Raw genomic sequence first — 26,670 nt, 5'->3', positions numbered from 1 at the left:
TTTATTGTTCTTTTTCTTCCAAAACTCAAAAATATTAATTGACCATCCTTGACCCCAGTGCTATATATAAGGTACTGGGTTAGGTGTTTTCTCACAAAATTTCTCCAACATTTTGGAGAGACAGAAGGTGACACACAGGAATCCTCCTAGAGGCAAGGCCCACATGGGCTGAACGATCCTGAAAGCCACAGCATGTGTGGGAGCAGGCCAGGGTGAGAAGACCCCCACTTCCTTTATTGTTTTAGATCTACTGGTTGGGGAAGGAATGAGGTCTGTGGGTGACCAAGAAGAGCCTGGGCCTCCCTTGCCCTCTCAAAGCCTGATGTGTTGGTAGATCTGCCTTGTCCTACTCACATGCACATAAACACCACACACGGGACACAGGTATGACACACAGGCAGCAAACATAAACATACACATACCACATACAATCACACATACACCACACTGGCACACCCCGTACACAACAAACACAATCTCATTCACACACACACACACACACATGCACATGCACGTGCACAGCCTCTAAGAAGATAAGGGCTGACTTGAGTTCAGATCCTTACAGAAAATGCGGTTGATGTCCTGTTGACTTTTAACCATTTTGCAAAGACTCAACCTCATATTACAATTGCTCTTTTAAAAGCCTTTTAAATCACACTTTATATCATAGAAAAAATTCCCAACTGGGCTAAAGAAGTAGCAGAATCAGATCCTAGGAAAGCCTTTTAAAATGCTCTAGAGCCTGTGAATGGGGTTGGAGGGGTGCCCCTCGCCCTGTCTACAGCGCGCAGAAGCAAGGCTGCTTTGGGGCTGCCGTCTACACAGGGCAAGAGGGAAATATGTGTGGGTCCAGCAAAGATTGGGAAGACAAGGGCAGAAAACGTGGGGGTTCCCTGAACCGTGACCTGAGAAGATCTGCCCTAAGGTGGCTGCGTCCCTTCCCTTACTCACTGCCCCTCCCCAAGAAGCTTTTCCTGCACAACTCCTCTCTGTCTTCTGCTGCCTTCTCCTGGAGATCAATTGAGTTAAAGGGACATAGCCAAGGACACTCCCTAATATGTTTACATTTGATGCTATCACACTGGAACCAGTGGGGGAAATGATGGCATTCCTGGTTGATTTGGTTGGCTCGTCCTCCCTCCCTCCCTGTCCCTCTCCCTCACCCTTCCTCTCTCCCTTTCTTTTTCATCTGGCAAATAGTCTTTCCCCCTCCATGTTCCTGATGATCCTTGAAGCATAAGGATAACGTGTTGGGAGAGCCGTGTTCCAATCTCTGGTGTCCCTTTAACGTGGCTTACGTGCTTTGGCCTCCTTGTTTGCTCCCTGGCGCCATCCCAGATTGGCATGGATGCTACCAGCCCAGCTCTGGAAACCGTGTTTAGCAATCCTTTGTACTCTAGAGCAGAGGTGGGCAGGGTTTGGGGAGAGAGACGTGTGCCTTCCCAATGTGACGGCCCATTCAAAGAGCAGGTCACATTTTCTTTAAAGTGGTTTCATTTAGTTCAGATTTTGGGAGATCGGACTTTCCAACTGCCTGTGTGGTCTTTGACCAAACCAGTGTGAGAAATGAGAGCTGGTCCAATGGGATGAGACCCACCACACTCAGGCGCCCTGGGGAGGTGTCACTGAGCTGGGGCCTCTTCAGAGCCACAAGCGAGGGCACAGTGGCCTCCCAGCTCCCTTCTGTGGGCTTTCCTCAAGGGCAACTTCAGTGCGGGTCCTGAGACGGAGTTCACAAAGGGTGAGTGATGGGCAAGGCCAGGCAGAGGATGCTGGAGGCCTCAGAAGGAGCTGTCCTTTCCTGTTTCCTGGAAAGCAAGCACAGGCGGGCGTGGGGAGACGTCTCTCTGTGGGTCTGAGTTTGAATCGTCTGTTCCTTCCTCTGCTGCAGATGAGTGAGAGTGAGACTCTCATCAGTATGGTGAACCGCATGGTGGAGAACTCCTCCCCCAGGGCCCAACTCTTCATGCAAGTAAGACCTCTGCCTGGCAGCATGGTCCCCGTCAACACCATTTTTCAGCTGCTTGTGCATGGTCGGTCCACCCATCAGGGATGAGTCCACTCCGCCTGCTCACCTGCCAGGCCTCATCTCCCAGGCTCAGCCTGGCCTCCCTCCTTTATTTTCACTGTGTCTCCTCCATTCTTCATGCTCATGGGTGAACCCAGGCCCATTTCCCAGACCATCAAAATAGGCAGCACTGACATCTCATGCCATGCCAGGGATCGCAAAGCTGCTTTTTAACGTTCAGGACTTCTCTTTCATGTTTGGTACCTTCTTAACAGTTGTTGGGGTGAAGGGCATGAGGGGTGTGATATGGAACCATCCAGTGACAGAGCTGTGTAGAATGTGCTATGGTTGCTGTATGTGTCACCAAGGGCAGGCGCCTTTGCTGGACTGAGAGCCGCTTCTGGTTTAAGCGCAAGCCCTGGGGCTGGCGTTCAATCTAGTAGGGTGGTCGTTCTCAAATTCTTCCAATGCTCATTCTGTTCTCCCAGGTCTAATCCTTATCAAAAACAGCCAAGACTTAACTGCTGTTCTCATGGTTGTTACCAATAAGCCATTTGGGAGCTACACAGCCCTGGAGTCCCTCTTGGCAGTAGATTCTAGACCTTAGAGGAGAGGAGATACAGAGCACGAGTGAGCAGCATCTCTACCTCCAGAATCAGCCCAGGAGAGTTGGGACGGAGCTTAGGCCGGGCTGTCCCATGCTTTCCTGCCAGGGGGCAGAGCACTAGCTCAGCCCAGGTCCCCAGAACAGATGCTACCTGAGGTGATGGAACTGTGGTCGGTGGCAGGAGTGAGGCAGGATCGTCAGCTCTCCCGTCCCTACGTGCCCGGCCCTGGCTGTCCTCTGCTGTGGTAACCGGCCTCCTGTTCCTGCAGGTCCCTCCATACCCAGAAGTGTTCCGGGACAGCCTCCACACCTACAAGCTAAACGAGCAAGACACAGATGTAAGAGCAGCTCGCCCGCTCCCTCTGTCCACTCCAGCTCCCCCCCCCCCACTGCCCTCCTCATCCTCACTCTCCTCCGTGGGGGCTTTTCCTCCGTCCATCTCTCATCTTCTGTGGCCCTTCATACATTTGATTCCTGTCCTCTCTCACCGCAAAGACAACATTCTGCCTGAGCCTCCTCTCGTTCTTACCACTCACCCCTACCTCCCACCATGGCTGTGTGTGTTTCTCCACTGAGTTCGAGGCCCTCTTATCTACAGCGGTAGCATGTGCTTATTTCATTAGCACAGACTTTGTTAGGAGGTAGAGCATGTAGTCCCCAGGTGCCTGGAAAGAAGAACGAGGCCTGGCTCCACCCTCAGGGAGCTTCTGGGCAGTGGGAGGCCCAGGTAGCAGCAGGTGGCAGCACAGGATTCATATGCTGAGCGGACTGTAACAGGGTCTGCAGGAGTGCGGGGCAGGGGGACCACGTGGGCTGGTGGAGGCCGGGGACAAAACAGGTGGCACGTGAGCTGGGCCTTGAAGTAAAGGGCCCAGAGGACAAGATTTGGCCCACTAGAAATAGCCAAGGGGGTATTTGAGGAGTAGCGTGGATAAAGGTGTGGACGCAGGAAAGCACAGGTCTTCCCAGAAGACAAGTTTGGCCTAACCTGCCTTGCCTGGGTAACAGATCTGCCCAACAGGCAGGGGAGACGCTCTGTACAGGCAAGGACCAGACCTCAGAGGGAGCCATCAGCCATCCTGAGACTCTGGAAGGAGGAGGGGAGATCAGGGTCCTGTGGGACTAGGGAACCAGTTTACATTGTTCAGCGGTTTTGCTAAGACTGTTGTTCAGAAACCAGCCTACGCCTCTAATTCATACACACCTGGAGGCCTAGGAGGCAAGGCCGTGTTATCTCCTCAACCCCTTGTGAATTGGAACCCCAAGAGGATGGGAGTGCAGAAGCTTAACATTTGGCTCTCAGCCCTCTCCCCTCTCAAGCTGACTCGCTTCCTCAGAGAATAAATTTGTCTCCCCTCCCAATGGGTCTTTGGAGAGTCCCCCAAGGTGAAGACCATCTTCCCGTTCCCAGGAGCCTCCAAGGTCAAGGTGAAGGCCCAGGGTTCCTTGGCAGGGGAGAGGAGGTGGTATCCAGAGGCCAGGCCCTGCCAACCCAGTTCCCAGGTCCCCATCAAACTGTGTCCTTCACTCCCTTCTTTCTCCCTCCCTTCCCCCTTGGGGACCCCAGAAGCTGCTGGGCAAGTTGTGTGAGCAGAACAAGGTGGTGAGGGAGCAGGAACGGCTGGTGCAGCAGCTCCGAGCTGAGAAGGTGAGAGCCGTGGGGTGGCCCTGAGTGGGGCAGATGGGGGGCTGGCCCAGAGAAGGTGTGGGTTGCTATCTCCATCCTGACCGAGCTGATGAAGCTTTGCCCCTCCTTAAACTTCTGTCCTGCCCTTAATCAGACCTGCTGAAGCTCTTCTAGGGACCTTAGCCAGTGGGAGGGAAACCTCCACTAAGCTGCCTGGTTGAACCCCTAGGGCTCAGGCCTCTTGCTGCTGAAAGCCCGGGAGAGGAGATATCAAGGCTGCTCACAGCCATTCCCCTGCCTTTCTTCAGGAGAGCCTGGAAAGTGCCTTGATGGGGACCCATCAGGAGCTGGAGATGTTTGGAAGCCAGCCTGCCTACCCGGAGAAGCTGCTGCACAAGAAGGAGTCGCTGCAGAACCAGCTCATCAACACCCGGGTGGAGCTGTCTCAGGCAACCACGGTAACGTGGGAGCTGGGTGTGTGCTCCCACCCCGCTCAGCGCCTGGGCAGGGGAGCCACCTCCCAGCCCGTGCTCCTCTAATTCCTGTTCTCCTCTGACGGCAGGAGCAGGGTGCTGTCTGCGAGGGGCATAAACAAAGACCTTAACACTGCCTTACAAAGAGGCAGCAAGTGTGCCGGCCTGCTCATCCCATTGAGTCTCCACCAGGGAGACTGGCTTGTTTCCCACAAGCCACATCTGCACCAGGATTCGTTGAGCACAAAGTGAAGTTGAGGGCCACTTATTTCCTTGGCTGCTCTAACAGCTTTGCTGCCCACCTTTTCCTCTCCCCTGGAGAACCAGGATACCGGCAACATGCCACCCTGGTTACTTCCCAGTAGACACAGGGCAGACCCTCTGACACAGAGAGCAGCAGCAAAAGCCCCAGGAAATTGTGGCCCAGAGGGAGGAAGGTCTCTAACCTCCAGAGAACAGGCACCTCCAGCTCTTTCCTTTTTGCCCTCTACTCTATCACCCAATCTGGGGAGAACAGGAGGGGTGTGAGAGTGAGATTAGCCCCTTTTGGCCTGCCTGCCATCCAGAGGATTCCGTTTTCCCTCTGTTTGGGCATGCAGTAGGCTGGGCTGTTGCACCTCCTAAAAGGCCAGTGTTTGGCTGTCATCAAAATGTCTCAGCCCTGTGCCCTCTCCGGTCCCTCTGCATCCTCCTCCCTGATCTGCCGGACCCCAGGTACCCGGGCCCCAGGCCCTGAGGCAGGACGAGGAGGGGAGGTTTGGCAATCGCAGCTTCTCAGTAAGCCCTCCCCTTGCAGGCCCTGGCGAACAGCACCATGGAGTACGAGGGCCTGGAGGCAGAGGTCTCTGCCCTGCACGACGAGCTCTGGGAGCAGCTCAGCTTGGACCTTCAGGTGAAGAGGCCCACAGGCAGGCGGGGCTGCTGTGTGCTTCAGGCCCTCCTTTGTCATTTTGGCCAAAAGAGACCACGCTGGCTTCCTTTCTTGCTTTAGAAATTTCAGAGACTTATGACCAGGAGTTGGTCCTGAGATGAAAGGCAAGGTTCAGGGCCTCTTAAAACAGACTCTGAGTTTCAGGGTGAAGATAATGTGGGATCGTTCTTTAGTTCCATCAAATCATGGGGGAAGAAGAAAAGTTGAAGCATGGGAGACTTTAACAGATATATGAATGTAAACAAGATCATGATAAATACAAATCTTTCTCATGACATCGGAAGAGTACTCAGTGTGGGAGCCATCCACCAGGGAATTTTTAGGCGGGAAAGAGGCCTTTCTTTCTGGGATGGGTCAAAAACACTCTGCTTGGAGGCAGGAGGATGGACATCCCTGGGGCATTCGTCTTCTTTTCCTTCCTCTGTCTTTTCTCTTCCCAGGCTCTGCCCCTTCTCTAGCTCGCTTTGCAAGTCCTGTCTCTCTGATGCAGTTAACACCCTGGTTTCCCCCATTTTCCTCCTGTTTCCCTCCTGGTAACAAAACTTAACCACCCAACCTTGCAGCTTGTTAGGTGGGTGAGGTTAGGGGCCTCTGGGCCACAGGCCCCAAATGCCACCATGTTCTGTGGGCAAGCCTCACTTTCAACGCAAACATTTTGGGAGGTAAGATAGCATCATGGTCAGGAGCACCAGCTCTTGAGACCAGATTCAGATGGTGGCCACACTGCTTACTAACAGATGGTCTTGGGCGTGAGCCTCTTCGCCTCTGAAGTGGAGACAACTGCTGTCCTTGCCTCGTAGAGGTGTTGTGCAGCCGCAGTGAGTTCATGTGTGCAAAGCACTCAGCACAGTGCCTGGTATAGGCGGGCAGGGTGGGGTGGGGGGCAGCGGGGCGTGGCATGTTAAATAAAAGGTAGCTATTATTTTTCAAAGAGTGGGCACTGTAATTGAGTAGAATTCATGCGTATCAAACAGTCCCACAGTATGTGAAACAAGACAGTAAACCAGAAGCTCTTGCCCCTGGAAAACAGGCCACCATCAAGTGTCCACCTAGAGGGGCGTTCACTCCAAGACCACCCTGAGCTCCCCTGGGTGGGGGGCGGAATCAGAGGGACAGGTTCTCACTCTCTTCGTTCTGAGGCCACATGTTCACCTAAAAGTGCTCTTTGCTGTGACAGCAGAGCCCTCTCCTCCCGCAATTCCGGAAGCCGAAGAGGCAAAAACTGCCCGTGAGAAAGATGAGTGTGCTAGAGAAATGTGTGTGTGTACATTAGCGCGTGAAAGCTCCCGCCGGGACACTCCTTGGTAGCCACTTCCTTTGACCTGCTCTCTGGCTGTTTCAGAATGAGGTGCTCAACCGACAAATCCAGAAGGAGATCTGGAGGATCCAGGATGTGATGGAGGGGCTGAGGAAGAATAACCCATCCCGGGGCACAGACACAGCCAAGCACAGAGGTAGGCGCTCTCTCCACCGGCCTCCTGGCTCCTGGCCTCACCAGAAAAACCTCCAGTGTCTCTGGTCTCCATCCCACACCTGCCAACTCATACCTCTCCAGGCCCTCACACTGTGCTCAGAGCCAGTCAGGGCCTTCTCAGGGCTCCAGAAATTTCCCCCCTCCCAGAATAGACCAGATGTACCAATCAGAGATGCTGTTGCCCTGATACTCTAGATTCCTCCCCAGAACAGGTCACAGAGCACCTGCACCTTCCCAGCCCCTAAGCCCATGGGCCCATTGGTGATCTGAGACCATTACCTTAATGTCTTCCTTCAGCCCAGGGACCTTGGGCTGGCTTTCTGTGACACCTTTGAGGTAGTGGTGTCATTTCCATCCATTGTCTTTTCCTGCCCAGCTCGCCTCTCAACAGCCAGCCTGTGAGCCAGCCCGTTATAAGTCCCTTCAGCAGGCCCAGGTGGCCCTGAGACCCTAAATCCTCCCCTGCCTTCTCCACCTACAGAGCCCAGCCACACTCCAGGCCACACCCCTACCCCTTCCCTCATCTCTCTCCTCTTCTGTTTCCCCAAAGGAGGACTTGGCCCCTCAGGCACCTACAGCTCCAACAGCCCCGCCAGCCCTCTCAGCTCCACCAGCCTCACCAGCCCCCTGAGCCCTTTTTCATTGGTGTCTGGCTCTCAGGGGTCCCCCACTAAGCCCGGGTCCAATGAGGTAAGCTGAGATCACAGAGAAGAAGGTGGGTGGGGGAGGGAGGACTAGGTCCTCCTTTGCCTGAAATTGTACCAATTCTGTGCCCATCTCTTCCCCAGAGGCCTGCAGTCCTAGTGCTTCATCTCTGTCTAAGATAGTCATTCTCACACCCAGTTTGGTGACCCTCCCTCCAGACTTCTCCTTTACTTGTTCTCATCTCCAACTGTCATCTTTAGTTGCCTTTCAGGGAAGTCTTCTTGAGCACCAGGATGGTTAGCAGAGACACCAAACACTTAATAGGAATTTAAATCTAGGATTGTTCTGCGGGTGAGAGGGCTGAGGGTTGGTGTGGGGGGCATTTGCCTAGTCAGTCAATCAGCAAGTGTTTTCTGAGGCTCTACTCTGGGCAAGGGATGGTATGAGACCCTCTCAGAAAGATGCCTGAGGGCCTTCACCCCACCCAGCGTCCAATGGGGACCAAGACCCATTCACAGTGAATAACCCTCCTCTGGAACGTGGTGGTATATGTCTCAATACTGAGCCACGTGGTTCAGATTGTAAATGTTCTGATGTTCCAAAGAGAGGGTGGAACTTAAACTGGGCCATGAAGCATTGGGACAGGTAGAGGAACAAGGGAAAGGCATTACAGGCTGGAGAGCTGGCAGAAGCAAAGGTACAGGGGAGGGGTGTGCCCGATGTGATAGGGAGACAATGAGGAGAGAGCTTCAGAGAAAATGGGGGACCAGTGCACAGGTGGGGGCTCAGCAGAGGAGGGCCTTGTAGGCCAGGCAGGGTTAGCTCTGGAGGTGGCACTCCATCCAGGTGATGGGCGGGAGTTTGGTGGTCCAGGGCCCCGCCCCAGGCTCCAGCAATGTTGTCGTCTGCCTCTGCTAATGCTCTTTTCTTCTGCTCTCACAGTGGCTGCTCTTGTTCCTCCTAATGCTCTGACTTCTCTCTGCCTCAGGAGCCTGGCCCCCCGCGGCCTCCCCTCCCCAAAGCCTACGTCCCCTTGGAGTCTCCTCCCACTGTGCCTCCACTCCCTAGTGAGAGCCGCCTCTGGCCATACCCCAACTCCCCTTCCTGGCATCGCAGTGGCGAGACAGCCAGGGGTCAGGTACCCAACACCCTTGGGTCCTGGAGGGCAGGGACGGAGGGAACGGGGCCCGGCAGGAGACCAAGTCATTGTCCCCTTTCCAGTATTAATTTTCCCACAGCTCAGCTTCTACTGGCCCTCTGTCAGACTCTGGGATAAGCAAAGGGATGGTTGAGATCCTCATACTGGTCCTGTTTCCCCGTTTTGCTTCCTGTGGACAATGAAAAAATGAGTTGCTGCCCTACCCCATGGCAGCCCATGGCTGTAGGTGGTGGTTATGCCCCCCTCCCTACCAGCATGACCAGATGATGGAAATCCAGTGACACCCCCCCACCCCCCACTGGTGCCATTCCAGTCCCTTCCTGCCATTGTCCACCTCAGACCCCAATCCTCCCATGCTCTCCCTCTCCCCTTGCCTGTGTCTCTGCCTTGTCTATGTCCTCTGAGTCTCATCAGCCCCTGAAGTGTAAGGATACAGACCCTTTTCTCCCCTGTTCTGGCTCCTTCTCTCACCTGGATCCCTAGCCAAGATCCAGGAGAAATATGCAGTTAGGCTTGGAAGAGGTTGCATGGTGAGTAGAAAGACTCCTAAAATAGGCTCAGCTACTTACTGGTAATATGCACAGCCCTTGAGGGTCTGCCTAGTGAGGTGGGCAGAGCAGGTATCATTGCCTTGGTTTTACGGACAAAGAAAGGTGGTAGGACTTACCCATGCTCTGTAGTTGGGCCAGAGCTGGAGTTTCTGACCTCTGGTCTAGTCTCTCTGTACTCCCCTCACTGAGACTTAGATTCTTCATCCCCTTGGGAGGGGATGGCTCAGATGATGTCTGAGGTCCTTTCTAGTCACATGATTCTGTGAGGCCACCACCTAAATGCCCTTTTCCTTCCCACAAAGCTCATCTTGTTCTTTTGCTCAAGTCTTGGGTGGGATCCCAACAGAATCCACAGGTATCCTTGGCCTTGTAGCCCCCTCCTCCAACCATTCCTCCTCAGGCTCACAGCAAGTCTGTGCTTTTCGTGTTTGCCAGGAGGACTGGTTGGGCTGAGGGATCTCTCTGATGGGCCTCAACGGAGGCCCTCTTGGAGGCCCTGAGCCCTCATTCCCCAAGAGGACCACACATTGGCCAGTCTTAAGGTGGCATGGGTGGGAGGCTCCAGTGCATCCTTGCCCACTTCCCAGCTGGCACACACAGTTTCCCTGCCCCATGTTTTTTCAAAGGTTTGCACTCCCACCACTGCAAAACAAAGAAACACTACCAGGGACCAAATTCTCAGTGGTCACTCTAGCACCATCCATCCATCTTCTTATCCCTTCTCCCTAGCCCAAGGCAAGCTATGAGCAAAGCAAGAAAGACCCCCACCAGACATCACCCCTGGACACCACTAGAGACATCGGCCTTGTGCCCACCAGGCAAGAGGTGGAAGCAGAGAAGCAGGCAGCTCTCAACAAAGGTACTTCCTGTTCCATCCTCCCCTGGAAGTGAGGCTAAGGGTCAGAGAAGAGCCCAGAGAGGTGCTCGCTTACATCCAAGGAGGTGCTTCCCCACCTGGGCCTCTCACCTCCATGGAGGGCGGGACTGAGCCTCTCTGAGAAGCAGGCTACCCTGTGTCCCTTTTTATGGGACCCACTGGCTACTGTGTCTCCCTGCAGTTGGCATTGTGCCCCCTCGGACAAAGTCACCCACTGATGAAGAAGTGACCCCATCAAGGGTGGTGAGGAGGAGTGCCAGTGGGCTCACCAATGGACTCTCCTCCCGGGTGAGTGCACGCCCGCAGGCCCCGAGAGCTTGTGCAGGCCTGAGCTGGGCTGGGAGCCCAGGGGCCTCCGTGTGTCCACCTATCTGTCACTGTTCAAGAAACCCAGGGCTAGAGGAGGAAGGTAGGACAAGAAGGAAGAAGGCAAGCGGAGGAGTTCTCCTTCAGGGAGATGTCACGGGACAAGGAAGCTATGCATAATAAAGATATAAGAATATAATATATAATATATATAATATAAGAATATTTAACAAAATTATTGTAATGTGCCAGTGATGAAATACAAATGCAAAAGTCAGTGGTCAGAGTCAAATGTGCTGACCAGAGGCACCGTGTTAGTTTCCTGGGGTTGCTAGGAAGTTAACAAAACACCACAAACTTGGTGACTTAAGACAATAGAAGCTTATTCCCTCACCGTTGGAGAGGCCAGCAGTCCAGAATCAAGGTGTCCGCAGGGTTGGTTCCTTCTGGAGGCTTGAGGGAGCCTCCATTCCATGCTCCTGGCTCTGGCTGTTGCTGGCAATCTTTGGCTTGTAGACGCAGCCCCCCACCACCACCACCAACTGCTGTCTCCACCTTCACATCACCTTCTACTCTATGTGTCTTCTTTTTTTCTGTTTCTTATAAGGACACCCATTATTCGATTTAGGGCTCACCCTAATTGGAGATGATCTCATCTTGAGCTCCTTAACTTGATTACATCTGCAAAGACCCTATTTCCAAATAAGGTCACATTCACAGGTACTGTGGTTAGGACTTGGAATATCTTTTGGGGTCCACTCTTCAACCCATTACAGGCAGGCTTCCCAGAGAAGGGAAATTTTAAGGGATTAGGGCAGATGAAAAATCTGGGTGGGGGGGTGAGGCACCAGTCAGAGCCCCGTTCTCCCACTACAGCAGGAGCGCCCCAAGAGTGCTGTGTTCCCTGGTGAGGGCAAGGTCAAGATGAGCGTGGAGGAGCAGATTGACCGCATGCGGCGGCACCAGAGCGGCTCTATGAAGGATAAGCGGAGGAGCCTGCAGCTCCCGGCCAGCCCGGCCCCCGACCCCAGTGCCCGGCCTGCCTACAAAGTGGTAACGTCCTCCCAGCCCCCACAGGCATGGCCTGGCATCTGCCAACACTGCCCATGCCCAGGTCCCCACCAGCCTGGCCTGGAGGGGTTGCAGGGAGGGAGGAGGTCTTAGTCAGGGAGAGACCAGGAAGGACCCAAGCTGGGCGCCTGGGAGACCTGGGGGGACGCTTGTCCCCCACTGGGCAGAAGAGATACTACAACAAGTGTTTCCTTTTTTTGTGTTTAAAGAAAAATAACTCACAAAAAGGAATGCCTTGATTATTTTGGCTGAAATGAATTATACAAAATTCAGTTAACAGAGGATAGTACAAAATCTGTAACCTAGAAGTAGCCATCACTTGTTTCTAGAGCATTTCCTATGTGCTTAACATTGGGCTGGGGGTTACTGAAGGTAATCAGCATAGCTCACCATCACATGGCACAAAACAAGTCACAGTCCCTTTCATGTTATTTCATTTAGTCATTTCAAGGATGCTGGATTAGAAAGTATTACCCCCGTTTTAGAGATAGGGAAACAAAGTCATGAGAAATTAAGGGATCTCTGGGCCACACAGCTATTAAGTGCAGAGCTAGGAGTAGCCCAAACTATTGGCCTAATTTTTCTTTCCATTAAATTTCAGAAATACAAGAAAAATTATGGCCCATGAGTCCTGCCCTCAAACACTTTACATTCTAATTGGTGGACTAGAACTTCTAACATATGAAAAAATTAGAGATCAATATAAGACACACTGATTCAGTTGCCCAAAATATTATATATGGCCCAGGATGTGAACACAGGTACAGCAGCATGGGGGCAGAAGACAGTGATGAGATTTCACCTTGGGGCCCTTGCAGGTGAGCAGGCTTTGGACAGCAGCATGGAAGAAGGATAGCTCAGCAGTGGGGGGTGGCCAGGTCAGGCACGCTAGGCAGGGACAGTGAGGACACGGGCATCGTTAGGGCTGCGTGGAGGCGTGGGTAGCAGTGGAGGTGCTGCTGGCAGTGGGACAGAGGCCCTGCGTGGTCACGACGGTGCTGCCGCCTAGGTGCGCCGTCACCGCAGCATCCACGAGGTGGACATCTGCAACCTGGAGGCAGCTCTGCGGGCAGAGGAGCCTGGTGGGCAGGCCTACGAGACACCACGGGAGGAGATTGCCCGGCTCCGCAAGATGGAGCTGGAGCCCCAGCACTATGATGTGGACATCAGTAAGGAGGTGAGCAGAGTCCAAGAGGGGCCGGGCGGGGGCAGCCCCAGGAAGGGATAGAGGCGGTGACCTCGGCCCCTCCACAGCTCTCCACCCCAGACAAAGTCCTCATCCCTGAGCGGTACATTGACCTGGAGCCTGACACTCCCCTGAGCCCAGAGGAGTTGAAGGAGAAGCAGAGGAAGGTGGAGAGGATCAAGACGCTCATTGCCAAGTCCAGGTAACAGGCCTTCGGTGAACCTCCACTTCCTCTACCCACCCTGGCTCCTGGGGCACCTGGGGCACTAGTGCCACGGAATCCAGTGTCCGGACTCATGCGGTTGGGGTTCCCGAGCCTCCCCAGCAGAGAGCAAATGGAAGCAGTGGTTCCAGGCAGCGGACCGGGCCCAGGCACATGGCAGGGTTGGTGACGCTGCCATCGGTGCCAAGAAGACTTACTGGGCTCGTGCACGTGCTGTCATCAAGACAAACTGATGGGTTGCTCTCTGGTGACTTCTTTTCCCTGTCAAGCCTGCCCTAAATGTTCACTTGACCCTTCTAATTCATTTCTAAATGGTGCAGGTAGGGGTCCCAACACGCATTTTGCTAGGGTCCCACTCACCCCAGGAGACAGGCTTGCTGGGAACCGGAGCCTGCACATTCACAGGCCCCTGGATCCCTGCCAACCTCAATCTGCAGGCCCCCAAGCCAGTCGGACCATCCTGTCCCGCCCTCCATTTCTGTGTGTCTGTGCCTCTTTAGTATGCAGAACGTGGTGCCCATCGGCGAGGGGGACCTTGTGGACGTGCCCCAGGACTCAGAGAGCCAGCTGCAGGAGCAGGAGAAGCGGATTGAAATCTCCTGTGCCCTGGCGACCGAGGCCTCCCGCAGGGGCCGCATGCTGTCTGGTGAGAGGGGCTGGGCCTCGCTCCGCCAGGGAGACCGGCTGACCAGGCATAGGGGAGGTAGTCCAGTGCGGCAGGGGGCCAGGGACAGAACAGGGAGATGTTCCTTGAGGTCAGAATGAGCACTTATTGAGCGCCAGGGGCTGTGCTAGTCTCAGGGGGTGCAAAGGGGCCAGAGTTGCCGACATCTGGGAGCTCAGAGCCAGGATGACCCGCCTAGCTGCTGGATAGAGGAATGGCCAGAGGCCATGCGGGGAGCGCAGGGAGCCATTCTACCTGAGCAGGTCCAGGAAAGGCCCAGAGAAGAGGCGATAACTGAGCTTGATTGGAAAAGATGCAAGTGTGTACCAGTGGTGGAGTGAGGGCCAGGTATTCCAGGGTATACTCTGACTTCCCATTCGTGCTGCATGCAAACAGCAGGAATGAAAAGGGAAGATGGTACAAGCAGCCAATACAGTCACCGCCTTGGCTACTGACCCAAACCCACTTTTCTGCTAAGAAAAGATGAGTACAAGGAACTGACTTCACACTGATACAAAGGCTAGTGGGTCTTAGTGGACACTATGGGGTTGCAGCCAATAGGATTCACTTCCCCTCAGCTTGAGGAGAAGCACCCCGGAATAGAGGAGAATGTAATTGGGAAGAATAGAAGAGACCCTATGAATGGGAGGCTTTGAGGTGGAGGAAGGACAGTGGTTAAGTAATTAAGCATGGGAGACAATATTCCCTCCTCCTGAACACGAAAGGTGCTTAGGAGGGAGAGAGAGAGGGAGGGTTCTGAAGACCAGTCCAGACGAATGCCCTGGATGGATGCCAGGCTTGTGATGACTTTGGTTGAGGGGGCAGAGACAGGTTGTGCCGGCCAGAGTTATGGTAGCCTGGGCAAGTGTCAGATTAGAATCGTGGCTGGACGCACAGAGGAAGGAATGGCGTTTCGTGTTGGTGACTCGGAGGGTTTCAGTTTTTGCTCTTTGAGGCTCCATTTCCTCATCTGTAAAATTCAAATAAAAATACCTGTCTGGTGGTGTGAGGATGGAAACAAGGTGTGCTAAGCACCTAGCACCGTGTCTGTCACCCAGTAACTGCTCAATAAATGCTAGCCGGCTGTAGTAGAGGTAGTGCTGGTGCTGGTGGTAGTATTAGTTGAAATAGCAATAGCTAAAGTAGAAAGAGAAATGTTTTGTGGGTTTTCTAGCTATTTTAAATATGGATATTTTCAGAAACCAGAGGGTTTTAGGCTACAGCAAAGGGGATTTAAGTAAGCGTTAAGGAAGAACCTACTAGCAGTTGGCATATAAATGGACATTAGAATGGGTGGCCAGGGAAAGCCCTTGGAGATACTTCAGAAACAGGCTTTCAGTTGGTCAGAAGTTGAGGGCAAGAGAAGGGATGGGCTTCAGAGAGCCCCATCTTGCAGCCAGAACCAGAAAGCAGCAGAACCAGTTTGGCTACAAGGAGGTTTCTGTCAACCGCCCTCGCCCTCGAAGCTTCCAAAGATCAAATTCCACATGCTCTGGGCAAAAGTCAACTTCCTATTTCAAGGGTTAGAGCATACAGCACTGTTAAAACTTCCCTCTGCCCCTTCCCCTGTCCCAGCCCCTGGCTCTCTCTTCTATAGCTCCCCCGCCAAAGGTGCCATGAAAACAAAACCCACCCTGGCTCTTCAGATTCCCCCTTGATACACATGGGCTTATATTTCAGGGTCAGTGTGCTAAAAACAAATGGTCACCTTGCTTTTGCCAAGACCCCAACTATTTAAAAAATGGCTGTGGCAGGGCCAGACCTCAGACTTAGCCCACTGTCCCCACCACCCCTGGCCTATGGCCCAGATTCCCAGAGCCGCAGTTCTGCCAGGCACAGCAGGCGCTGTTGGGGGGCGGGGGGAGTGCTGGGCACAGGGGACATGAGGACAGTGCAGCGGGCAAGGGATGTAGTTAGTGCCTGAGTGGGGGTGTGTGGCGTGGATGCTGTGGTCGGTGGCGAGCTTGTAGCAGTTGTTGGTATACCTGGTGTGCAGTATCTGGGAAGATGTGGCAATTTTAAGTTTGTATGTGTGGCGTGATGTCATTGCAGTGTCTGTATTGGGTAATGGTTGTAGATACATATGTATGGGTGCGTATGCACGCATGTTATGTGTGGGTGGAGGGAAAGTTTGAGTACAAATATAGGAGTGTGTCTGTGTGTGCAAAATGTCTATGGGTGTTGTGCAGAGACCCATTATTTATGAGTACAGATGGTGTTTGGGAAGCTGTTGACGTGAGTGTACAATACGTGGGTGGAGGTAGTGCTTATGAATGCACATATTTACGTGTGATAGGCTTTCTTTGCAGTATGAGGAATGATAAAGAGTATTTGTGTATATGTTGCGCACAGTGTACGTACTGCACATTTGTGAACACACACCTGTGTGTGCAGGATGGAGAGAGCACAGCTTCATGAATGTGAGTACATGTGACCGATTATGCCTGCAGATGTGGTAGCACTTGTGAACACACAACTGTAATAGCACATCTGTCCACTGCCTATCCACTGCATATGTGAATTTATTTTGATGGATATATTCCTAATGTGTTTAGTATTTTTCTGACTTCTTAAAGAGGTTATATTTAGCAATCAATCTTTCTTGCTCTCGCTCATTTAGTATAATTATAAACATCCTTATTTTGCTGACCTCTGTGGAAGAGATGCCCTTGGGGGCTGTAATCCATACAGATCTGTTTGTAGCCCTGCTAAATGCTACCAAACTGTTACACTTTTTTTTGGTAATACATCTTTATTAGAGTATAATTGCTTCACAATACTGTGTTAATTTGTGTTGCACAACAAAGTGAATCAGCCATATGCATACATATATCCCCATATCTCCTCCCTCTTGCGGCTCCCTCCCACTCTCCCTATCCCACCCCTCTAGGTCATCACAAAGCACTGAGCTGATCTCCCTGTGCTATGCTGCTGCTTCCCACTAGCTAACTATTTTACATTTGGTAGTGTATATATGTCGATGCTACTCTCACTTTGCCCCAGCTTCCCCCTCCCACCCCGTGTCCTCAAGCCCGTTCTCTATGTCTACGTCTTTATTCCTGCCCTGCCACTAGGTTTGTCAGTACCAGTTTTTTGGGTTTTTTTAGATTTCATATATATGCATTAGCATACAGTATTTGGTTTTCTTTCTGTCTTCACTCTGTATGACAGACTCTAGGTCCATCCACCTCATTACAAATGACTCAATTTCATTTCTTTTTATGGCTAATATTCCACTGTATATATGTGCCACATCTTCTTTATCCATTCGTCTGTTGATGGACACTTAGGTTGCTTCCATGTCCTGGCTATTGTAAACAGTGCTGCAGTGAACATTGTGGTACATGACTCTTTCTGAATTATGGTTTTCCCAGGGTATATGCCCAGTAGTGGGATTGCTGGGTCATATGGTAGTTCTATTTTTAGTTTTTTAAGGAACCTCCCTACTGTTCTCCATAGTGGCTATTATCAATTTACATTCCCACCAACAGTGCAGGAGGGTTCCCTTTTCACCACACCCTTTCCAGCATTTATTGTTTCTAGATTTTTTGATAATGGCCATTCTGACCAGTGTGAGGTGACACCTCATTGTAGTTTTTTTTTTTTTTAATAAATTTATTTATTTTATTTATTTATTTTTGTCTGCGTTGGGTCTTCGTTGCTGTGCGCGGGCTTTCTCCAGTTACCGTGAGCAGCGGCCACTCTTTGTTGCGGTGCGTGGGCTTCTCGTTGCTGTGGCTTCTCTTGTTGCAGAGCACGGGCTCCAGGCGCATGGGCTTCAGTAGTTGTGGCACACGGGCTTAGTTGCTCCGTGACATGTGGGATCTTCCCGGACCAGGGCTTGAGCCCGTGTCCCCTGGATTGGCAGGCGGATTCTTAACCACTGTGCCACCAGGGAAGTCCCCTCATTGTAGTTTTGATTTGCATTTGTCTAATAATTAGTGATGTTGAGCATCTTTTCATGTGCCTCTTGGCCATCTGTATGTCTTCTTTGGTGAAATGCTTTAAAATTATTATGTCTACTTTTTACAGAAGATTTTCTCTCTTCAGTTGTGCCTTATATAGATGTCAGTGGGCCTCTCAATTCCTCTCTCTCTCTCCTGATTTTCCTGTTTCTAATCTCTCATGGGCTAGAAACTCAGCAAGTCAACATATATCAGAATTGTGTGTAAATAAGTGTAACTGGACTCCAAGGAGCTCTTCAATGAATAAATTTGTAAGAGCTTCACTGCATGTACATTGTAACATCTATTTGGCTTCCTTGAGATCTTCCTTGCTTAGGTTTTGATTTTTTGACTCTTTTAAAAGTTGAAGTTGCCAGACAACTAACCATTATCTGTGATACGGACATGCACACAAATGTGTGTTTTGAAAGAGTTTGCGTATGTGTTTGTATGGCAAGTTACAAGTGTGTTGGGTCATGTGCAAGGCACAGGTTCAGAAGTGCCCATACACACACATCTGAATTATGTGTGCTGAGTAGAAAGGTTTGGTATTGCTGGATCCCGTGCACAGACTGTGGATCACTTCCCGTCGGGGAGAGCACTGCGTGTCTTATGTATGTATGTCGGCGAGTGTAGATATGCGTGGGGCTGCATTGGCCCTTTCTCTTGTGCAGAGGCCAGGGAAGGTGATGAGGTCCAGGGTAGGGTGGGAGCAAGGGACTGGGAAGTTCAATGCCAGGATCCCTCTCTTGGGGGAAGCACAGTGTGACCCTGGCTGAGGTCTGGTTCTTCTCTGAGCCTGAGTGAGGATGCTCTCTCACAGCTGCACCAAGGGTGCACCAGGGTCTGGAGACGGTGCAGAGCTTGTTCCTAACAATACGACTCCCCTTTCTTTGTCCTTCATTTTGCTGTTCTCAACATGAAATAATAATGATAATAGAGTAAAATCTCATTAATTCGAATGGCAGCACTTTAAGGCCTTTAATGATCTGTTTAGGGGTGGATTGGAATTTGCCTTTCCTGGATTGATGAAAAGAGATAGTAAGTGACTGTGGGGAATCGTTTCTGAACCCTCCAGCCTAAGTTAACCGACTGGCTTGAAGCCTGTCAGAAACCTCTGTTTGCATGGAATTGATAAACACGGTGATCACTTGGATTGAGTCATTGAATGAGGGCCTGATGATTTGGATTAGTGTGATTTTACTGCACTATTAATCATTATCACTAGCGATATCACTGCCTATGAGGTGCCATCCCTCATTCTGTTCCACAGTCGTGGAAAAGTGCGTGTCTCTCCCGGTTGCAGGGATGGAAGGGGAGCCCTGGGCTCGGAGGGGCTGGGCCTCGCCCACAGTCACACTGGTTCTCAGCAGAGCCTGGATTGGGCCAGGGCTCCCCTGGGGCCCCATGCTCTCCTCCATGGCACCCCTGGAACCAGGCCAGCTCTGCCTCAGCTTGAACAAGTTCCCAAACTCAGCTCTCCTTCTGCTTGCCTCCTGCCTTGCTCCCGCGCACCGCACGGAGGGGGGCCTCGCTTGCTCTGGGTGCCCAACCTACCTCCTCCCACCCCCGGCCGCCCCTATTCACTTCCCTGTTCATTTCTGTTTCCAGTGCAATGTGCCACCCCAAGCCCTCCCACCTCCCCTGCCTCCCCGGCTCCACCAGCCAACCCCCTATCGTCTGAATCCCCACGGGGCGCCGACAGCAGCCATGCCATGCGGGTCTGAGCTCTGACGTAAGCACTTTTCTACTGTATTTCATCCAGCCCAGGGAGCGGGACCCCCTCCCTCACCCCCGTTGAGCCATCTGCACCCTCTTGTTCTGCCCGGCACTGCTTCTCCCCTCACCCCAGTGCCCCTTGCCGCTCTTTCCCTTCCATCCATCTGCTTGAGCCCGCAAGCATCCCCACGCAGTGTCGGGCTAGAGCCGGCTGGCAGGGCCGCTTCTTGGATGCTGCAGTGCCAGTGGCTTTGCTTCTCCAGAAGCAGACGGGAACAGAGCTGAGGCCTCTCCTGTCCGCTGTCTGAGGGACTGCCCTGACTCCCACCCCTGCACTTCCTGTCGGCCAAGAAGCCTGCCATCTGTTGAGATACACAGCAGTCCTGCCTCAGAAGCCCCCAGAAGCTGCTTGTCCCAGATCTTATTTCTCCCAGATCACTCCCAGATCTTACTGTAAATTAAAATAGCACTGGGAGATTCTAGGCAAAGGCTGTGTCCCTTCTTTCCCCCTAGCACGCAGCTGCTCAATATCAGGCAAGTGAACAAGAATTGACTTCTACTCGTTTGTTCCCCTCTCTCAGGGTTGAGGGGGTGGGTGGGTTTCCACAGGTTTTTGCAAGGCAAGACTTCTCTCTGGGGAGGGTGGGCTGGAGGGTCTGCCCCTCTGTGCAGTGCTTTTCTCACCCGCGTCTCTCTCCTCCAGTGCAAGCCCTGGCCGAGGCCAACGCCGTGAAGCTCCACAGAGCCACGTTCTGAAGCCCGCCTCTGCCCATCCTGGCCCCCTGGCCCCCCGCCCCTGTGCTCCCATGGGAATGCCACAGAGAGCCAGGCTGGGGGCCGGGGTTCTGCCGAGAGGAGCACGGATGCCTCAGTGTCCACATACCCACGGCGCCCGGCCCTGAAGTCCTTGCTGCTCAGACGGTGGTCCTAGGCCAGGGCGTGAGATGGTGGGGTGAGGAGTGCCATCCTATCTGATGCCCATGGCACAGGGAGCCTAGGTCTGGGTTGTGATGGCCCTACTGGAACATTCCCTGATGGAGAAGATGCCCTGGTGGGGAATGCGCCCTGGGCTATCTTAGGTTAGGACTCCTCTCTTGACACCGAGAACAGCACCCACCATCACCCCCTTCCCCCATCACCCCTGCCGTCCTGCCCCAGCTGTGCCCAGGGTCTTGGCACATCTCTGCTTATGGGTGCTCCTTTGGGGTCCAGTGGAGACTGACCACCCTGCCTGAGCCAAAGACAAGATGATGAGAGATGGGGAGAGGCTCCTCGGCTCCCAGAAGACAGTGCTGGCTGTGGATAGAGAGCAGCAGGTCTGTGCAGTGTCTGAGGGCAGGTTGAGAAGGGTAGCAGAGAGAGAGGGAGAGGTCTCAGGAGAGTGGGAGGAAAGGGAAGCAGCAGGACTCATGCGCAAGTAGCAGGAGGAGGACGGAGATGAGAAGGGGTAAGGGATTGGTTTCCCCAGGGTGGAACCTTAGGTTAGTGCCAAGTATAGTGCCAGCTGTTGGCTCTGCTTCTCCCACCTCGTCCCCAGGATCAGCGGGGCTGCCAGACTGAGGACCTGCCATGGAGCATACTGCTGTGGGTATGGAGGTGTGAGCTGAGGGGCCGGGCAGCAGCAGTCTGGGAAATGGCTCTTTCTAGGTCTGGGCCTGGTTCTGGGGTCAGGAGCAGAGAGAAGGACCTGTCTTACAGAGGGTGTGGTCAGCCTTGGGGCCTTTCCTAAACATTTCTGTGACATTATCTTGTCTCCCTTCCCGCTGAAATGTGCTGTGGGCCAGCTGAGCGTGTGCCCTGGAAAGAGGGAATGTGGCCTTAATCTGGTAGGCCAGATTCTGGGGCCCTACCCCGCATCCCAGGCATTCCAGGCATCCCAGATGAGGACAAGTTGAGGCTGTATGGAAGGTCTCCCTTCTAGCTTGGCTCACTCACAACCCACCTACCCAGGGAGCCAGTAGTGGAGAGACAGAAGCAAAGCCCATTCTCCGTATGCTCCACCCACCTTCAGATGAATGTAGCCAGAGAGGATGGAGGAGAGAGAGTGAAGCTGAAAAACCTTGGCCCCTAGGCCTTCTCTTTGCCAGAATTGCTGCCCAGAGACTTCAGTCTGACCTCCAGCGGCCCCAAGAATGATTACTTCATCTTCCAACAATTCCTCTCCGCTCCTTCGTGGCTGGGACAGTTATGGTTCATATGCAAGTAAAGTTGACAATTCACTCAACAAATATTTACTGAGCACCTTTTATGTACCAGGCACTGTTCTAGGTGCTTAGGATATTCTCATGCTTCTGAGGGTTTACAGACGGGATTCCACTTACCTTCACTTCTAGCAGGTTTTTTGAACATGACCCTTGGCTGCAGTTCCCATCTTCAGCACAGCTCAAGCACCCCAAACCTGTCCCTTCCCTGCGCCCCCCCAGACTGGCAGGTGGGATTGGCTCCCAGGTAACCGTCTCTCCCTTCTCCATCTTCTCCCACACCTTATCCATCCATAAGAAACAGATTTTTCAGGGCCTTCCATGCCTTCCCCTTTCTTTGTCTGTCTCTCCTTTTTTTTTAAGTGATATTTTTAGAAATACATGTAAAATACCAAGGATTAATGTCTGCCCCTCTGCCACCTCTCTCTCACCTCTTATTTCATAAAGCTGGCTCTTTATGTTGCTTTACATGCCTTAATATATGTTTTATGAAGATTATACATATTATAGATGTATATGTAATATATATATATATATTTGTTTGGATGTCTGATCCTTTACTAGAACTCCTGCCCAGGCCCATTTTCTCTCCTTTACTTTCCACATCATTCCTAGCATACTGCGGCCATACCCCATGCCTTTTGATCCAAAGAAGGGGAGAGGAAAGACTTATTTTAAGACAGATCTATTTTACGCTTTTGTTATAAAAGCAAATCTATTTTCAAAATGTGCAATGTCTGAATGGAATTGGCAAATGATATGAGGAGACTGGGACGGCTGCCTCTAGGTCCAACCCTCCACCCTTCCCTCCTCCTCGGCAGCTTCCTTCCTCCCATTCCCCAGTCTGCAAAGGGCTGGTCCCCAGAGCTCACCCGGAGAGGATCTTGCCAGGGCAGGACATTCTCTTGCAAGTCCTGGTCTAAGGATTTGATTACACTGTCAACTTTTGATGACCCTCTAGGGTTATTGGGTGTGAACCCTCTTCAAGGAAATGTTTACAGTTGTGTGCACAAAAGTACAGCCTCGCAGGCACACCCCCCCCAGATGTGTTCCTGGACCACCTCCTTTATCACCCTGCTGGAAAGGGCAGCCTATGCCAAACAGCACTGAGAATGTCAGTCTATTCTTTGATGGACCTAGAATATTTTGCAACGGCCAAAGGGAACGGTTTGGCATCACGGGTCCTTCGGGGCAGATACATTCAAGTTCCTTGGACTTCTCACACTCCTTTTCACTTGATCCCTCACTGGTCTGGGTGACACCTATGGCATCTGTCTCCCTCTGTGACCTTTCTTCTGGGGGCCATTGTTAAGGGGATGGTACCCCAGTCTGGCATCCAGACTGCGAAGTCAGCCCAGAGGGTCCCACGGACAAGGTACATCTCAGACTTGCCAAGGACTTTCTTGCTGCTGGGGCTCTGAACTAAGCCAGCTCAGCCTTCCAAACTGCTTATCGACTATTGAAGTGGGCAAGGGGCTCTTGCCTTGCAAGAATTTGGGCAGAATGGATGTCTTTTGTCCAGATCTGGAATCAAGGGTTTTGGAATCTAGCACAGAGCTCCTGGCCAGCATTTGAAGCCTGGCTTCCCACTTTGACATTTGCTGGCACCCTATTCCCAGCCTAAAGCATCTCGCTATGAATGAAGGGGGCCTAGATGGAGGCCCAGGGCGAGGTAACCAACCTGGTGACAGCCCTGGTTACTAATCTAGGGCCTTCCCAATTAGCACATTACCTCCCTCATCAATAACCAAGAGGCTGTAATCAAATACTAATACTGTCACTTTAGAGTTTTTCTGAGGTTGCAAGCTGTGTGCACTTGCTCGCCTTCCTTGGTGAGAGGGATGCTCTTGGAGCAGGGCTGACTATAGCAAGACAGAATTAATTCCTTTCCCTTTAGGTATCCCCCAACAACCTGGCAGCTCTTCAAACTAAGGAAAATATGAAATATACATATATATATATATATATACACATATATCTATTTATGCACATATTGGGGCCAATTTGATTTGCTAGTATTAGACAATAAACCATACAAGGAAATTTATGACTCAGTGTCTTTATTTAGTATAAAAGTGACCTTAGAAGAAGAGTTAAGTTTAGATAAACAGAGGGCATCTCTGTCAGGGGACCAAACAGCCGTACCAGCCCCTTAGCATCTTTCTAGCCGACGAGCCCTTCCCCAGGGAGGGGCTGTCCTGAGTGACAGGCGGGAGCTTGCTTCCCTCTCAGCAGCATTCTTTTTAGATATAGGTACTGAAGCACCCAGTGAGTTCTGCATTTGTATCTTGCAAGTTTGTATAAACCCAATGCAGGGAATAAATGGTTTGTACAAGTGGTGTGTCTCTGGCACTCTGTGTCCGTGTCTGCCTGTGGCTGGCCTTGGGGTCCATGAGTGTTTACGTGCTGGGCAGAAGAGGGGAGGGGTATCTGGGGCCATCCTTCCCTAAGAGAACTGGGTTCAGAGCATATGCACCCCCCATTTCCCCCATGCCTTGGGCTGTCCGTCTCAGCCTCCCCAGGCAGGGATCCTGGTGTTCTCAGAAGCGTGCCACCTCCCCATGAACTAGGGAATGATGGTTTGTTGTCAACACCACTGTCATCTTTTTGATCCAGGTGATCCCAGATCAAAGTTTGTCCCAAGGTCCTGTACAATGGAAATATCAGATTCTTCAGGCCCTGGAAGCTTCCACTGAAAGCGGGGGGTGGGGGGGGGTGGTATCAGAAAGGTTGCCCAAATTCTTTTCATCTAGCCTCAGTGTTTTGGGGTCATTTCTCTTGGCAGGTACTCAGTGGTTATCCCTTATTGACAGTCAGTGTGAAGGACTTTACCAGAGCTGCTCAATTTGAAGTGTTTGTGAGGAGTGAGAGTCAAGAAGCCCTGTGAATTCTATAGGGCGGGGGGTGGAGAGAGAACGGGAGACCAGGACAGCGGCAGGCTTCCCTGGGCTTCTGCAGGCTGTCTGGGGAGAGGAGGAAGCATTAAATGGTTCAAGAAAGAGGATATAGGAAGGCAAGCTTCTTGTAATTCCTGATTAGCCTCAGCCTGGTTCTAATGACTGATTTTGAATTCTGGACACCTCTTCTCATCCTTAAAAGGCCAGTGGAGTATGTATTTTGTATCTATCATCTATCTATCTATACTTTTAAAAATAAGTAAAATGACTGGATTTTGTAACATCCCTGGGAGAGCTATAAACCTTGATGTCCTTTGTGAATCAGGGAGAATTGGGACCAGATACAGGCTCAAGACAGACCTTTAGAGCTGGAGGAGGTATACTGGAGAAATTGTCAATTTCCAGGACCTGCCTCTCTGTCTGCAGCTCCCCCTCTAGGCCAAAGCCATTGACCTGGAGAGGAGGTGGAATGTGAGAACACAGGGCACTGCTGGGCGCTTCTTTCCAAGCATGATGCTCACAGGTCCCTGCCCGCTCCACCCTCTGGCCCAGATCAGCCCTTCAATCAAGCCAGGCTGGGGTTGCAAAAGGGGGCAGTAGTCAGGAACTATAAATGAAAAAGCAACTAGCAGAATGCCCTTTAAGGAGTAGTGCTCTGTAACTGTGTGGTTGTGTATTTATTCTTGAAGAGAGGCATGCTAGGGTCAGGCGGCAGCCAGGCTTCAGACCCTGCTGCTGCCAGGGAATGGGGGCCATGCCACATGCCCCCTTATCCCTAAGCCTCCAGTGCAGAACTGGCTCACCCCATTGCTGAGAATGATGGAGGAAAGGAGATGCCATGCTCAACTCCTGGCTCCGCTCCTTGCTAGCTGCATGAAGATTTGGACAAGTCACTAAAATTCTTGAGTCTCAGTTTCCTCATCTGCGAAATGGGGATATTAATTGCCATCTTATGGAGCTCTCAAGAAAGTCAAATGAAAAAATGGATGAAAAACCCTTTGAAAACTCAAATTCATTTACAAATGAGAGGAGATGGTGGTGACACTGTGTTGGCCCCTTGGCTGCCTTTAGGGGCATGATGAGGGAAGAGGGAAAATGTTTCCCAAGGTCTCCCCTTTGCTGGCTCCATAGCCTTCGCTGGAGGACGTCAGCAGGGCCCCTGTTGTTCAGCCATCTGAGGTGTCCTCCCCCTGCCCACTTCTATTCCTCCAGCCCCAGTGAGTAGCTGCACTATCCCAGCCCTTCTCCACGGTGATCAGGACAGGCTTTCCAGGGCCTACGTCCTCCTCCCTGGGGTTGCCCCCCATGAAGGGGGCCCCTCTCCAGGAAGATGGGCTATAGACAAACCCCTTGGGGCCCAATTCTGGTGCCCAGTGCTGTAATCTGAGAACCAGGTGAAGAGGGTCCAGCTTCAGGAGGGTTCAGTTCTGAGCTTACAGGTGGGCTCCATTGTTAGGGGAGGTATTGTTAGCTGCTATTTTATACTCCTGTGGGAGCAGTTTAAAACCACAATTAAGAGGAGATCAGAAGTCTTTCACATAACAGCATTTAACAGTGCACGAATAATAGTAATATTAATAACACAGTAATTATCATAACTATATTAGAATAATAAGAACAATGACTCGTTATTTACTATGAGCCAGGTACCGGGTTCTATGCACCTCACATGCGTTCACTCACTAATTCTCATTATATCTTTATGTGATAGGTACTATTATTATCAAAGGAACTGAAGCACAGAAAGGCTGAATAAAATATCTGTCTCATGGAGCTAGGATGAAGCCCAGGGTGTTCTGATTTTATAGCCTGAGCTCTTAACCTACCAGTTTCAATGGGGATGATACTGCCTCCTAGGGGTGATTTTGGAAATTTTCAGGGGAGCTTAAGTTGTCTCAGTGCTAAGGGGGCAAAACTCTTACTGTCATTTAGTGGCTGCAATGCACAGGGCAGGTTTCCAAAATAAATAATTGCTTTCTGTCCTGCACGACTTTAAAATGTACAAATGGACTAAACCCACTACCAGTATGTCAGTCATACTGGAATTCATAATAGTCCTAACAAGTTTTTATAAGCTAAGTTTTTTTAAAAATAAGTTCTATGAATA

At 51.7% G+C, this 26,670-nt stretch overlaps 1 protein-coding gene across 7 annotated transcripts in view; it reads left to right on the top strand.

Moving 5' to 3' along the window:
• PLEKHA6 (pleckstrin homology domain containing A6) overlaps positions 1-20,336 on the top strand; it is a 136,317-nt gene extending 115,981 nt beyond the window's left edge. For 3 of the 7 annotated variants that reach the window (XM_007166153.3, XM_057531296.1, XM_007166165.3), the window contains 16 exons: positions 1,892-1,972; positions 2,885-2,953; positions 4,183-4,263; positions 4,551-4,700; positions 5,512-5,607; positions 6,989-7,100; positions 7,671-7,810; positions 8,754-8,903; positions 10,205-10,334; positions 10,534-10,640; positions 11,535-11,711; positions 12,739-12,906; positions 12,984-13,117; positions 13,639-13,784; positions 19,358-19,481; positions 20,169-20,273. In XM_007166153.3, the coding sequence (XP_007166215.1) occupies positions 1,892-1,972; positions 2,885-2,953; positions 4,183-4,263; positions 4,551-4,700; positions 5,512-5,607; positions 6,989-7,100; positions 7,671-7,810; positions 8,754-8,903; positions 10,205-10,334; positions 10,534-10,640; positions 11,535-11,711; positions 12,739-12,906; positions 12,984-13,117; positions 13,639-13,784; positions 19,358-19,473 (1,857 nt within the window). In that variant the 3' untranslated portion in view covers positions 19,474-19,481; positions 20,169-20,273. Of the gene's footprint in view, positions 1-1,891; positions 1,973-2,884; positions 2,954-4,182; positions 4,264-4,550; positions 4,701-5,511; positions 5,608-6,988; positions 7,101-7,670; positions 7,811-8,753; positions 8,904-10,204; positions 10,335-10,533; positions 10,641-11,534; positions 11,712-12,738; positions 12,907-12,983; positions 13,118-13,638; positions 13,785-19,357; positions 19,482-20,168 lie in introns of all 7 variants that reach the window. The other 4 variants (XM_007166154.3, XM_007166158.3, XM_007166164.3 and 1 more) reach the window with 4 other exon arrangements.
• Positions 20,337-26,670: the final 6,334 nt, after the last annotated feature.

This window comes from Balaenoptera acutorostrata, chromosome 1 (genome assembly GCF_949987535.1).
Source record: "Balaenoptera acutorostrata chromosome 1, mBalAcu1.1, whole genome shotgun sequence".
NCBI classification, from domain to species: domain Eukaryota; kingdom Metazoa; phylum Chordata; class Mammalia; order Artiodactyla; family Balaenopteridae; genus Balaenoptera; species Balaenoptera acutorostrata.
This window is presented reverse-complemented; position numbering and strand designations above follow the sequence as displayed.